The sequence below is a fragment of the Stegodyphus dumicola genome, chromosome 2, assembly GCF_044657685.1.
Source record: "Stegodyphus dumicola isolate Sdum_Otavi_A_Nest chromosome 2, ASM4465768v1".
NCBI lineage: Eukaryota > Metazoa > Arthropoda > Arachnida > Araneae > Eresidae > Stegodyphus > Stegodyphus dumicola.
Genome location: NC_140769.1, coordinates 12,948,742 through 12,964,722, shown reverse-complemented (window position 1 = coordinate 12,964,722; position 15,981 = coordinate 12,948,742). Strand labels below are relative to the sequence as shown.

General features: G+C 34.1%; 1 protein-coding gene across 6 annotated transcripts in view; it reads right to left on the bottom strand.

Moving 5' to 3' along the window:
- Positions 1–993: 993 nt before the first annotated feature.
- Positions 994–15,981, bottom strand: part of LOC118191138 (uncharacterized) — a 227,958-nt gene continuing 212,970 nt past the window's right edge. For 5 of the 6 annotated variants that reach the window (XM_085810449.1, XM_085810452.1, XM_085810448.1 and 2 more), the window contains 4 exons: positions 11,616–12,437; positions 6,409–6,647; positions 4,612–4,735; positions 994–1,244 (listed from right to left, as the gene is read on the bottom strand). In XM_085810449.1, coding sequence (XP_085666575.1) covers positions 1,143–1,244; positions 4,612–4,735; positions 6,409–6,647; positions 11,616–12,437 — 1,287 coding nt within the window. In that variant the 3' untranslated portion in view covers positions 994–1,142. The remainder of the gene's footprint in view (positions 1,245–4,611; positions 4,736–6,408; positions 6,648–11,615; positions 12,438–15,981) is intronic. The other variant, XM_085810450.1, reaches the window with a different exon arrangement.

The window sequence follows — 15,981 nt, the reverse complement described above, 5'->3', positions numbered from 1 at the left end:
TTAGCCAGTCCAGTAAGAGTTAATTTCGATTTATATCTTCATTTAACCCTCAGAAGTGTTCAGATAGAATAAATTTAGATTAATTTTATTTCTGTGTCCGTTTGTATTTAAGTTCTTGTAATGAAAATTCACTAGTAGAATTCACGTGACACATTAATTTGATTGTAAGGGGGCTACCTAAATTAATTTGGATCCCATGACAAATTAAGAGTCAATTACTAGTTTTAATCTCGTAATAGTAGAATTCACGTGACACATTAATTTGATTGTAAGGGAGCTAGCTAAATTAATTTGGATACCATGGTGTTACAAATTAAGAGTCAATTACTAGTTTTAATCTCGTAAAGTTTATGCTATTGTGTAAGATTAATTTGTTGGTAAATTTGAAGAGAATATTCACCTTTCCTTAAAAGTCCCTTATCGAATTTTTCGGAAAGTTTTAGAATTTTGTTTTATGGGTAACAGTCATATTTGAGTTTCTTCAACTGCACGATTGCCGAAATAAATTACGATAAACGAAAAATAAAAATCTTACCTTTCTTAGAAGCAAACATGTATTCTGTCCACAGAAATAAAACGAAAACAGTTATTCAGATCTCTTAATATTCAAATGGGTTATGATGCCAATTAATCTAGGTATCTGACGTTATACTCTATTTTCATTATCAACTCAATAAGCATTTTGTTCAGTGATTTCTTTACTCCCTTAGGTTTTAAGAACTTTACTGATTAACACCGACGTACACTAAAGCAAATTCCTCCGCTTCCCGTTGTTGCAAATTGATTATTTTTTTGTAGATGAATAGAGAAGATTTGTAGGAATTATTTCTAACAAATTATATAGGAGTTTTATGCAGGAATTATTTCTAGTAACAAATGCAATTTCGAAATATAAGATTTTCATTTTTAAATTCTGGCAATTTGCTCATATGTTAAAAAAGGAAAAACCATTAGTCTGTGTTCTGATGAAGCATACTTTTAAGAATCAATAAATATATTTAAAAAATATTTTATTTAAAAACTCTATACTATACATTCATAGAATATTTGATTAGCAAATATAAAAATAAATACATTTTCAATTTTCCACAGGAAGTTTACGAAATAAATAATCCCTTGCACAACAAGTTTCGGATGTCTTTTTATTCTACTTGATCGATGAAGTTCTTGCGTCCAGCACAAATTTGACTACTTTCGTCAAGATTTGAAGAAACTTTCTTCTCTGCTAATCTCCTTTCCAACACCTGAAACATTAAATTTGAAACTTTTAAAATTGCATTTCCTTATATGCATTTTGCCAATCTTTAAAATTAATTACGCATCTCATTCTCTTTACGAAAGCAGAGCGTACCAGTGAGATATTTTAGATTCGAAATAGTGTTTTGCAAAAATATAATAATCTATTTATCAAGAAATACAGAATAATAAAATAATTTAGCAGCTAAATTTCTATAGAAATACTAAAGTAAATTGTCATATATGAGATTTTTGAGCGCTAATGATGATTTCGGTTTATTTGCTTACGGCAAAGCAAACTACGGCTATCTGCCTAAGGTAAGAAATGCCTTCGTGGAGGCCCTTCTGAGGAAACCTGGCTCGTATTTGTATTACACATTCAGAATACGGTAAACAACTATACAGCCAGCGCGTTCTCCTCGAATCGAACTCAGGTTGGAACTATCAGTATTGAGCGAATTAACCGCTCGGCCTTTGGTGGGTCGATCGATAATGGCAAATTTGCTGACGAATTTTATCCCCAATAGCGAACTTTCCAACGAAAATTCAAAATTTCATGAAATCTCCAAAACAGCGCTGTATCACTAAATATAGTCAGAACTGTACATTTCAGTTTTCCAATCACACTGATTTAGCAGTCAAATTATTTAATTTTATTTACTTTTAATAGAGAAAAAGGCATTTGTATATATTTTCTGAATTGTTTTACTTCGAATAAATTCAATTGTTTTTATCTTCCTTAATTTTTAGTAAAACTAATCTGCACTTATTTTAACTTTCAGAATGATTTGCAAAATGAAACAATGGATTCACTACTTTCAGAAAGAAAGCTAATGCGATTAGTTGACAGCTAAATTCCTCCGAATAAAATAAAATATATAAAGTGTTTTTAGTTACCAAAGGCAAACTTTCTGTCGATTCCTTCATCCGATAGGCTTGGATTAAGAAAATATTCGCATCAATTTTCGCAATGCGAGCATTGCAGTCTGTCCTTTGAATTAAAATTTCTAGAATCAAACCATATAGTTTTAACGCAATTAAGTCTAAATAATCAGATTCTTTACGGTTTATTTATGTTAATTATCAAAATCTAAATTCTGAAATGCAAAAGTGCAGGAGAAATTACAGATGGCAAAGTAAGAGAAAAAGAAAAAAAATCTTCGCCTGATAAATTTTGAAATTAAATTAGATAAATCATCTGGAAGTGAATTCACGGATCTTCCGTTAAATAATGAATCTGCGGGAAGAAACCCTTAGTCCTAAGACAGCCTTGAGCGCCTTACGGGTGACAGTGACACTTAGATTAGTTCCGCCTTCAATTTTGATGCAGAGCACCCTGGGGGAGCGGGTCCGAGGGTCTCCCACTCCTCTTCCCCTACCACCAACCTCTCGAAAGAACTTTTGGCTCAGCGCATATTTAGAGTGCCCCCAAGCTGCACGGACACTAAACATTTACAAACATGCATGCCATCTCCGGGATTCGAGCCCGGGCCCTTCGGCACGGCAGTCAGCGACGCTAACCGGTTGGACAACCCAAAAGAAAGGTAAGCAAGATATTTTGTTGTTGCTGTTGGGGCAAAGAGTTTCAAAAGCTGCAAAAATAACTTATCCTAGAAAACCCCAGAGTAAATTATATTCACGTTACCCATGGGTAAAATCACGATTTTTTTTTTCTTCTGGTATTTCATTCACAGTGATCTGAACGCACTTCGAGCTACTTGTGATCAGCGGTTTTACCTCTCGGCCGCCGGCATGGCTTGGACTGCTGAAAATTATAATTCAATTTATTTCGCTAATGGAAGCTAATATAAAAATAGACTAGTGTTTTGATCATCAGTACTGCCTCTCACCTATATTATACATTCAGTCCCTAGTCAACGCATTTGTTATCTCATGAAGTGTGTACTACCTGTATCACGCTAAATTAACTACAATATGAAACATCTTTTCATAGCGAAATGATTTCTGAAATCTCTTGCATACTAACTGAATGTTTTGAAGATTAAGTTTTCAACAGTTCTGTTAAGCTTTTTCATTTTAAACTGGCGTGTAATGAAATCCAAAATACACATCTCTTCAGTCATTGTTCATAATTTTATTGCAATACTCGATCACCCAGTCGACGTTCCAAATTTTCAAAACTGAAAATTTTAAATTCTTCCAAACATTGCCAAATTTAGCTATTTTTACAATATATTAATTCTTTATCAATAGTACTATATTAGAAAATAGTAATTTTTTTACTATTATGTATTTCTAGATCAATAGATTCATACATACTCTTTTTTCAGAAAACTTAAACTTCGAAAACCGATTAATGGCAATATTGCAGAACTTAAGGGCTGGTGACACTTAGCCTGATCAATATACACGTTCCATGCTTTAATTTATTGATCGGTTATCTGAGAACTTCTTATGACAGGGCATGATTTGAATCTGCCATCATTAATTTTTATATCTGCCATAAGTGCTGTTCTGGCAGTTGCACTCAGGGGTCAAAATTTATTTACATTACAATCAAATGCTCCGGTTTGCCATCCTCGTTAACATTTTACAGTATTATAACCCTTCAGGATATCAATGAAGAAACTAAAAAGAAGATGGTTTCTAGGAATAATAAGATCAAGCATAAGTCTGTAAATTTGGGTTACTAATAATTGATAACAAATTTTCCGTAAAGACATTGTATATACTAAGGGATCGGATCACCAGGAGGGGGGACTGTGTTATGGCTTAAAGAAACAAATTTAGAATTTTTGTTCGAAATGGCCGATACTTCCAAACTTAATGCATTCATCGAGAATTAACAGACCCATCAGTCATTTAGCCATCTCATTCCCGGGTTCCCGGGGTTGCACGACAGAGAATAACCAAATTACACCACTCTCTAGAAAGAAAACTTTCGGTCCCCATTTGGATGAATGAAACCAAGGAGAATGGGTCTGATGGTCTTAAACCCTCCTTCTACCACCAGCATCTAGAGATAATTTTTTGCTCAACAGTATTTTAAGTGCCCTTATGTCGTAAAGGCACATTCACAAACATTCATGTTCTTTTAGGTATTCGATGCCTGAGTTAATGACAGCCGAGTTCCCTACCACCATGCCTACAGAGCAGTGCAAAATAAGAATATTTTTATGTTTTCTGCAGGAAATAAAAACCAGTAAATATTAAAATTGGGAACCTAATTTAAAGTATAAATTCAGAATACAACATTTCCTCTCATGTTCTATGGATCGACAAATTTTCCGAGGCTGCAGAATGTAAAAAGTACACCTTGCCGTACCTTATCAAAGATTACTCGTGAGTTTGTCCATCATTCTGAACACAGTATTAGCAACAGTATTAAATTTAATGGAATAAGATGATTTATACCTTCCTGAACATAGTGTCATGAAACAGCTTTGTCACTAATTCGCGTTCCAGAACGTCTGTCAAAGCATCATCATCTAAATTTGAATCCGAAGAAGATCGCTTAACGTCGGCAATTACATGCGACCTAGAAAAGGAAAATAATTAAATTTTTGCACGTATAAGTATCATTCAATCAAAACTAACGTTACCAATATCGGACAATGTATTAAGCTCAGCGATTTTTAGCAGCAACTTAACAATGAAATGCGAAAGTTTTGCGAAGATTGGATATTACAACGGGTTAATGGTACTTTTTGAGGAGAGACTGTTGCTAGTAATCTATAGCTAATCTACATCCATATAACCAGCTATAAAGTTGTTCTTTTAAGAACACAAACACCATCAGATTCGCATCTTACACTCTTTGCAGTCACGCAGTGGATTATTTCAGGTAATCCGTCACGTTTTGCTTGTTATTGCCCGTTTTGTTGTAATGGAGATCTTTCAGGATGAATAGAGAACTATGGATTTACTAAAATATCCCGTGGGGACAAACCCTGGATGCCAGATAACAAATGTGACAGAGTCTGTTGTAGTGTTAGAACTCCTACTGTTTAAGACGGATACGATGAACTCTTTTTGCAGTTTCCCAAACACAAGAAGATAGTAAATATACACTGCACGTTTGATTTTCCCTCGTCTCTCTCTATCTTAGGTAACCTGCAGTTTATTTTTCATAGATTCTTGGCCGATTGTAAATGTCTTAAAGTCCTAGTCTTAAATGTCTTAATAAATTGGAAGGAAAAAATACTTGCGGAAAATTGCAAGGTCAGTCGGAAAGTTTACTTCTAAAAGAAGCTTTCACTTATCCCCTGGTATCTTTCAAACACCCAAAATCATCATTCAGAAATACCATTTTGATTCTCTAAGGAAAATTTTGTGCCTAAGTATTCACCTTCAATTGGCTTCTAAAAGCATGTGGTTTTCAAAAACGTTGCGATTTACTTCTAAAAAGTGTTATTACATTATTTACATGTAATTAAATATCTGTTTTTCCACCAAAAAAAACGTTCTTAATAATGTTAGTAAGAATACATGAAAGCAAGTACCTTTAGTGCGGTGAGTAATCGCCACCCAAATCTATGATTTTATACCAACATTTTGCAAGCAAAAAAATCAAACTGCCAACAAAAAAAAAAAAAAAAAAAAAAAAAAAAAATCAAAGACTAAATTTTATATAATTCTGCCTTTCTGATGATAGCTCATTAGTGACAGAATGAATAAAACCGCTAAACACAAGTAATTCGAGTAAGGTTCAAATTCCATCAAACAGGCTAGCTGCATGGACGTTTTCTCGAAAGAAGGTATTTTACCATTATCAGATAAACCAAACTAAATCATTTCTGCAAATATTTACCTCTATCTTATGGCACAATGTAAAAACATCGAAACTTCAAAGGATTCTATGCCTATTAGGTCATTAGAAACATTTTTTTAAAATTATAATAATGGTACAGTTGCTCATAAAATTACGAATTCGTTATGTTTTAAAATGTTTTTTGAATTATATTAAATACAGTATTTAAGATAAATGTTTCCATCATTAAGAAATACGATTATTACTTTTAAATACCGCAAGTAAAACAAATTAATTTGATTAAATTTCAAAGATAAATTAAGATTCTATAGTTTGCAGAACGGCAGTATTTTGAGAATTGGCTATATGCGAAGCAACGTAGAAGATACATAAATCTTCATTTAGAAAGCACCTCATTTCAAAGTACTTTTGTAGGAGCAAAGAAAATATTATTTCCTTACCATAACTTCCTAATATGATTCTTTCGCGAGTAAGTGTTTCCTTTCATACAGGCATCGAATTCCATAGAAGGCCATTCTTTGGAATACAAAGGCTTTCTATTGGCTGTTACAAAATCAGTCCTTTCTTTAACGATTGAGTTTTTATTTGAGGATACTGCCATCTGACCTATGTTAACTTCGTTGAGGACCAACTGTGTAGATTTTGCCTTCTCGTCAAAAGGCTGAACTTCTGAATCCACCTGAAATACAATTTTTTCTCATTAAAAAATAAATTATAGAAAAAGATGCCTGTGAAGTCAATAAAGCACATAAATTACATATAACATTGCTCATGAAGTTAGTGACACCACATATATTATATAGAAAATTGGTATTCGTACTACATTTTCATGCACTTTTCTTTATTCCCTGTAGGTAAATGTCCTGACTGCAAAGCTTTGAAACTTACCTTTTTATATTTTTCTTTCCCGATTATTACTGGCAGTTCTTTTCCGGCGAACAGGCTGACTGCCAGGGAATTTTTATGGTTTTACTTCGTGTGTAACGTATACACGAGCCTTCCCCTTTACGCAGATAGCCCTTGAGTTCCTTGCCATATTCAAATAAAACCAAACTCTTCCATATTGTAAGAGTAAGACGTGGCAAATCTCTACCAGGTTTTTTAAAGGTTTTAAGTTTTTTCAGCCTTTGATAGCTATTGGTAGTATTTGATGGAAGCTAGAGTGGAAGAACCTTTTGTCGTGATTGGAGAGGCAGATATCTCGAATACAGACTATAGATGTGATTGCATTTTGTACTATATTTGAAATTATATGTAACGAAATATTTGCAGTATGCATATTATGATTTAAATACTTGGCCAAGCTTCTGTATTTTAATGATAAAAAGCATGTCAAGGCGGTAAAATACGAGTAATAAACAAATGGCAATTTTACAAATTTCAACATCGGACACTCATGGGCAGACAGTGAACGACGTCCATTATGTGAACATCTTTAAACTATTTGCATGTAGAGAAGATAATGACAAGAGACTGGACTCGTTTAAGAGACTGAAGATTTCTCCTTCTAACGATGCCTGGAGCGTATTTCTGTTGTGGCGTTAGCTGTTTTGTGCAGAGAAGTTTCTGTTTGGATGAAGACATGCCGCAAATCAGTTTACTTTCTGTTTTTGAAACATTTTACAAAATACTGAGAAAATGTGTTAATACAATAAGCACTCAGATTTTGAGAAAAAAAAAAATCTGATGTGGAAACCACATGATTTCCTTGTACGGCTTATTAAATTATACACATTTTTTCCTGCATTTTATTTAAACTCATTTCCTGAAATTTCATTAGAAATGTATTCCTCATTCAATTCATTCAGTACTCACTTCAAGGCAAGGTAAACACATACAAAACTCAAAACATCTTCATTGAAAATTGTAAAATACAGAAATATATAAAACACCAAATACAGTTAAAAAAACAATTAATTAAAAAACTTAATTAATTGTTAAAAAATTAGTTAAGAAATTTTTACAATTAACAGTTAAAAAACATTTTTACAAATTTAGAGTTTCTACGCAAAAACAAGCAATTCGGACAGCGAACAAGAATGCAGATTTAACGGTGCACAAAACTGAAAATTTACTTTTGGTCCCACTCGGCAAAAAGAAATTGAAGGTGCAGAAACTGAATTCACTGTTGTACTAAGAGTTTCAATGTAAACAAATGGCGGTTTCGTTAGCTTAGTAGCACTTAAACAACTTTTAAATTGTTGATAATTCTACAACTATTGCATGCAGATTAACTAAAGGTATAAAAACCTTAATCGGAACATAAGAACATAATTCAATCGCTTTTGAAGCAAAAACCCAACATATAAGAATAAAAAAACTGAGCTCACCGAGACGGGTACATATATATATATAATTTTTGGTGCGGCTGATTGCAACTAAAAAGGGAAGTGCACAACTACACATTATAGCAATCACATATACAATATTTCAACGTTTTGAGGCTACTCGTTCTTGAGTTATGCGAGATACATACGAACATATAGGTGTCACCAAAAATTTCTTCTGAATCCATTTTTCAATCGTTTTGGTAAACAGAGTACTTTATTCTCTCCGTATATACAAATGCTACTCAAAAACATCGTTTAAATGGATTCGAGAGCAGTCAAAACGGATATTGCCATTGAAATATGATACCGGAAATTTTTCACGATTACAATACTTCTTTTACTTCGTACAAGGAAGTAAAAGTACAACAGGGAGTGTAAATCAACTGGTTCTGAGACATAGAATTCAAAACTTTTTATAAATTCGTATAATCTTACGTATGCTTCTTATACTCGAGCACACAGCCTTTGTCCATTGAAGGTTATTTTAAAGAAACACTGTTCCTAAAATATAACAAATAACTATCCAGTGATAAATAATAAGTAACAAGAATCAGTATGACATAAATAAATTTGCAGGACTAACTTCAAAAAAATGTTAAACAAAATATTCTTTAGGTGTAGGAGTGAAAACGCAGGGGAGTTGAGAAAAAGATATATTCATACATGAGAATAACGGAGTAATTTAAAAAAACTATTAGGAAACAAAGACACAGTTGCAAGCTATTGAACGAAAAAGGAAAGAGCAACGAATAAACTAATTCTTGAAAAGCTGAATGTAAACAGAAATTAGATTACGGATCATTAACTAAGAAAGATTTTGTAACTGCGAAAACCTTGACACATCTGATTTGCCGTTCGAAGATATTTTTTTTGAAAAATTTGGTTGCAAACACTCGAAAAATTTATTTTTCACAAGCAGTGAACAAATATAAGTTTCTTTTGTTCGAACACAAGCCTCACGCTGTTTAGCGCGGAATTTAAAGGCTCTTTTTGTTTGACCAATGTTTCATAAATTGTGCTGTGATGACGGTTCGGCTTAATAATCACAACTGGATTGGATTGGATTATTCAATTATGGCAAAGCACACGAGGGCTATCTGCCTAAAGGGAGGGATGCCTTCGTGGAGAACTTTCTAAGGAAAACTGGCTCGTATACACGTTACATATTTGGAAACTACGAAAACGCCCATGCAGCCAGCCCGTTCGCGGGATTCTAACTTCGTACCGAACTACCAGTGTTCAGCGTCTTTACCGTTCGGCCGCTGGTGGGCTAATAATCACAAATGTATCCCATCTTTACCGCTAGCTTTTCAGGAATTTTAGTCGCTTTTGCTTTCTTTTTCTGTTGAAGGGGATGGCCGCAATAGTGCCGTTTTCTATCATTTAACGCAGGGTTTCTAAAATTTTTTCAGTCGCAACCCCTTTTTATCACTGAGATTTTTTCGCGACCCGCAGGACCCCATAATATTTACGAAAATTTTGTGGGACCTCATAAGGATTGAGCAAATCCGACATACGCGTGTGTGAAACTGCCAGTTTTTTCACTTGTACTATAATAATATACTATTTCACTTTTAGGCTATTAATTTCTAATTTTAAGACAGAACAATGTGAAAATTTTAAATAAGTAACATACGAAATCGCAGTGTCATGTGCAAAGCAAGTAAAATGAACGTTTCTATTATAAAAAAATGCGTCAAAGCGTTTTCCTTTTTTTCTTTGCCTGTATTGTCTTACCTTTATCCATTTTCAGATACATTGTGTAAAAATATTTCGTAATTGTAAAATTATTATAATAAGTTAAAGAAATATCTAAACTGCTAAAATTTTTGGCGACTCCTGCTGCAGGTCCCCCGACCTACAGTTTAAGAAACGCTGATTTAAGGTAAGCATCTGGAATTTGCTGTTCTCAAGTAGGCACATGTCTCTTAATTTCATTTTCTTTGAATCTCAAAGCAAAATCCATTTTTTTTTTGTAATCTTCGAAACTATAAGTCATGTAAATTTGCTTAGGCTATGCTTATTCCTGTAGCGTTTTTGTTATGTTAAACAAGATGCCTGCTCGAAAAATGATATATTTTAAGCACTCAATTTTTTTTTTAAATTCATCCTGTTTAAATTTACATCATTAATATACTAAGAATCTACCAGTGATCAAGTAGTGAATACCGATGAAGACTCGTAATTCGAAGGCAGGAGAGCGAACTGTCTGCACGGCTGTTTTTTCTCATGTGTGACGTGAATACAAGCCATTTTTCTCTTAGAAAATTTTTCACGAAGTCATCCTTCCCTCGGACATATAGCCCTCGTGTCCTTTGGCAGACGTCCGTTTATGTCATATTCAAATAACCTAACTTTAACTATTTTAAACCTTTTGGGCTTTTTCTATTGGCGTGGCCAAAGGAAACTAAAAATTTTTAGGTAGTCTTTTTGATTTTTGAACAGTAATCATGGAAATTAAAAAATGCTGAACATTCTTTGTTTTGTTTTCGTGACGTCATTACTATAGCTTCTGGAGCAGGTAATGCGCTAATGAAAGTAAATGCATTTCTCCAGGTTATGGTATACAGTGATTATCTGTCTCAGGGATGAGATGTCTTTGTGCTTTAAGGCTTTGTTCAGACGGTGGTATAAATGTCATAACTGTCCTGCTTCATTGCTAGGTAACCGGTCCGTCAAAGGGATTTTAGCATAAAATTCAAAGATTTCGTCTTTATGCGGACTTGGTATAACAGTCGACCAATCAGAGAGAACGTGGGAAACATATTGAGCGGAAAAAAAGAACGAGAAAGCTGCAGACGCAATCCATGCATGCTCGAATTTGGCGCATCTCTAATTGATTACGGCTTAGACCCTTTCTCACAGGTGTGAACGGAACTCTCGCATTTTATACCTTATGACTAGGCCTCTATGTATTTATACCACTGCCTGAACGGATCCTTACTTACGTTACACACAGGAAAAACCAATAAAAACTTCCATGTAGCTAGGCCACTCGCTGGAATTCGAGCTTAGGTGAAAAGGCCTAGTTTTTAGAGGTCTTATCGTTAGGCATAAAGGGGGCCCACCAGCGGCCGAGCGGTAAAGTCGCTGAACACTGGTAGTTCGGTCCGAAGTTCGAATCCCGCGAACGGGCTGGCTGCATGGGCGTTTTCGTGGTTTTCCCCATGTGTAATGTGTATACGAGCCAGTTTCCCTTAGAAAGTCCTCCACGAAGGCATTCCTTCCCTTAGGCAGATAGCCCTCGAGGCTTTGCCATAATCACACACACACACACACGTTCGGCATAAAGGCAGATGGAAAAAATATTAACTTACTTCTAGGTGATTTAGCGTTGAAGCATCCTTATTTTTACTCCCAAAGAAGGTTGAAAAAGTGACCGATTTTCTCTCATGCTTGGCTCCTGTACTGTCAGATATAAAATATACTTCATTTTTGTTGAGAGAGTCAAGTCTTTCTTTAAATGTTGTATAGTCATTAGCATTGGATGAGACTGGAGGGCTTGTTAAAGTTATAAGGTTAAGAGACTGCGCAGAGGAAGGTGAATTTATAGTCACTGGTATGACTTCTCCCGCCCAGAAAGGGGTTTGAGATACATCAAAACTGGAATCATCAAGTGCAGAATCATCCAAATCTGGAGATTCATTTGAAACTGAAGAGTTTTCAGCTTTAAGTGTCTCTTCAACTTCTAAACACCTCTCCAAAACTAAATTTTCAGTTAGCTCATTCGTATCATCGGACTGTTTCTTTTGAAGCTTATCATTTACTGCTGGCGCATGCACGAGGTGCTTTCTTTCATCTGAATGGGTTGCAAATGTGCAAGTTGTCTCAGCGTTCAAGTTAAAATGATTAGAATTTAATTGTAAAAATTTCAGTGGTAGTGAGCATTTTTCAAACATTATGAAGTCACTGTAGGATATCTCTCGTTGAAAGACTTCATCGGATGATTGGAAATTTTCCATTTTAACAGATTTTTGAAGGGGTATGTCAATCGAGGTATTTTCTTCCCCGAAAGAGTCACCTGAAGAAGTCGACGATTCCGAAAATGAAGCTGTTTTAAAGCTAGTGCAATCATCTTCTAATGACTTCTCCTCCCGGCCGAAAACCCAATTATAGGAGTGTGGTACATTTTCATTTATCTGAAAGGAAAAGAAACCAGGTGCTATTACGTGAAATCTAAAGAGCCATAAACATAAAATTTTAACAGACCTGTTTTAATAAAAAAAGCATTTCGGATAGTGCAATATAGTGCAGAGCAATAGAAAATCTTACTATTAAGTATTTTGAGTAGCGATCCTTCACTTATCAATTGGTTAGTTACTTGAATATGGCAAAGAACCACGAGGGTTATGTGCCTAAGAGGGCGGATGCCTTTCTGGAGGATTTTTTACGAGAACTGTTTCCCACGTTTCACATGGGGAAACCATGAAAACAAAAACCCGAGCGAATGAATCCTGGCTGAGTTATCAATATTCAGCGGTCTTAGCACGTATCTTTTACATACATTTCTCGAGTTTAAAAAAAAAAAATAAGGGGGAAAAGTTATGAAAGTGAGTTTATTAAAGTGAATGAAAAGTGGCGTACACGTAAAAACTTATTTTTATAGGGTGTTCGTAGAAAAGAATTCTGGCGAATAGAGTATTTAATATGGTTTAGAAATTTACAAGAGAACGTTCTACACTTTTAAGGGAAAAAATCATGGATATTCAAAACAAATCGGATCCATTAATGGGCCATCACTTGCCTACTGGATAAAACCATTGAACACTAAATGTTCAATTCGGGTGCGAAGCCTTGCAAAACGGCTGGGCTATCTTACAAAGTTTTGTGCACTAGTAGCCTCCAAACGCGTTGTTTCACTTTTCATTCACGTCTTTTGCCATTTCGAAAAATGCAGGATAATTACATTTCAAATTTTATCTGCCTGCTATCTTGCTATAAATATGTATATATATATAAAGAAGAATGTATGTGCGTTTGTTCGCGATTAACTCAGTCACTACTATAACTATCGTCACCAAACTTTCTACAATTTTTTTCTAAGACCTGGGAAAGGCAGACATCCACTTCTCCCTAAAGAACGTAACTAAAATCAGAGATATTAATTAAAAACTCTGAAAACGCCACTTTTCGCCCGCATTTTTCGAGTAGCAACAGTGACGCGCGTTGGAGATAAAAATGCTTTATTTCGAAAAGTGTTGCCACTGCCCGCTTTCAAATCGTAGAGTTTGTAAATCAAAAATTTGTAAGTTTTACAAAATCTATATATATATGTTACGGTGAAACACCGAAATCTGGAGAATATCGACTTTCACCGGTGAATGTCAACATTCACATAGTCGCTTGGTGCATGTCCGAAATATTTTCCAAATACTCTTATTTCTGACTTACACCGGTAAATGTCGACATTCACTATGTGCTAATGGTGAATGTTGAACATATAAGAATATTATATTTTCTTCTCCGTAATTCAGTCTCGAAAAAACGCACTTGAGACTGAAAACGAGAACTTAAGAACATAAGAACTTAAAACAGACAGTATACATTCAAAATGAGAAAGGAAAATAATAGAAGTTAAAAACTTACTAAATTATGCGATTCAAATCTTATTTACTGCAACAACTTAAACTATTAGGACACTTTGAACTGCACAAGAGGTCCTTGCTTTTACAACTGCATTTATTTGTGGAACACTTCCTTTTGCAATGACAGCATGTACATATACTCCTCTCTTTTCGACCTACACCAGAGCATATCTGTGATTGTCAACATACACCGGTGAGGGTCCGAATGTACAAGAATGTAATGCAATATTCGATCTTTCACCAACGCGTTTGGTAAATGTTGATATTCTCCGGTGAAAGTCGACATTCTCCAATTTCGGTCTTTCAAAGTTACATATATATAAAGAAGAATGCATGTTTCTGCGCTTAATTTGTTTGTTCGCGTTATTGATTTTTGATCAATTATGATCAATTTTTGCCGCATTTAATCGAATAAAATTGAATATAGGTAAAATTTTGGATGGAATTTGAGCTTTTTATGACCATTGATCAGAAAGACGAAAATAATTAAAAACTGCATGCCATCGTTGCTGACATAATGAGAGAAAATTAGTTAATTTTTCTATGGAAATTTCTTATGTGGTTTCTATATTGCAACAGACTGAAAAATGTGTGACTATGAATGGCATTTTTTGCATCGTTATTAGAGAAGTATTACAGCGATATCGTTCTCTCTGTTGTTAGATACATTGCTGTCAATATAACTTAACTTGCATGGGGTACTTCCACTAATAAACCAAGCTGTTTAAAAGCAATAGATGCAGTTTTTACGAGTATTATCTTTTTTAACTTTTGAATTTAATTCAGTTGGATAAAATGTCTTTAAAATATGAAATATTTTTATAGAATTACGTTACATATATTTTCATTTTTCAAATACATACAAGATCCATAGCGTTGCCATGTTAGTCTAATTGTTATCACCTAGTATCCTATAAAATTTTTCGCTATTCCACTTGGACAGTCTATTGGTAATCTATTCTGATAAAGCATACTAAACATTAAAACAGCCCTTTTGGGCGAACGTTAAAATCTAAAGCCTTTTAGAGTTTATTTTTAAATTTTTTTGATTCTGCGCTTTCTCCCACCCCCCGGTAAGGGTTTCAGGAACCATTTTAATCATAGAAACTGAATTAGCCTCTAGACAAGTGAAAGAAACCTATAAAGTTAATGAATGTTCCGCATAAACATCATAGATATAGTTATACATTTTTGTATTTGTAATAATTTAGGTTTCACTTATTATTGTAATACTGGTTAATATTGTTTTCGTTTATTTACTTATTATAGTTTATATAACAATTCTAATTGCTTATATTTGTTTAATTTACCTTTCATTGTGCTTGTAAATATTCATTTCATGTATTATTTTGTACATATTTTAATTATGAAATGATAAACGTTCGAATTATGACACAATTCAGACCCCAGGAAAGACTGCAGATACTTGGTGAATTTGGCAAAGTTATAGAAATTTCAGGGAGCGCATTTTCTATTAGGAATGATGGTTTTCGAAGCATCCGGAAATGCTTATTATCCCCAGTACTTACGTATTAAAGCAATCACCTTGACGCAATTATCGACTTTTTATAAATGAAAAAGTAAAAGTTACTTATCGGGTGAAAGCTGATAATTTTCACAATATTTTTAAAAAGATTCTGTCAGTCATCAACATATGAAAAAAAGACACACTTTGACTACTTAAAAGACACATTTTAATTATAAAATAAGGATTATATAATGCATTAAAAAATAAAACACATGTTTCGCTTAAATTTTTAGCAATTTTTTTCGGGCTTTTCTTCTCATCTTATACTCAGCGGTTAGTTTTCGCTTAAAAAAAACAGAGAATTACAAAGAACTGCACAAAGTGGCCAACTCGGAAAATCTCGGTATCACTGGCTATTTACCGAATGAAACTCATTTTTGTTCTTTTTAGCGATTTTATGGAAAACTATATTCCGGCAGACATTTTTAACGCAGTTTTTCCCATTGTTGACAAATTCCGAAAGCCCTTTTTTTAAAATTGAATATAAGGCTAAAAAGTATCACGAATTTTCAATAAAAACCGTTGGAATACAATATGAACAGCGCATACGAGAATGGCAACATTACTTGA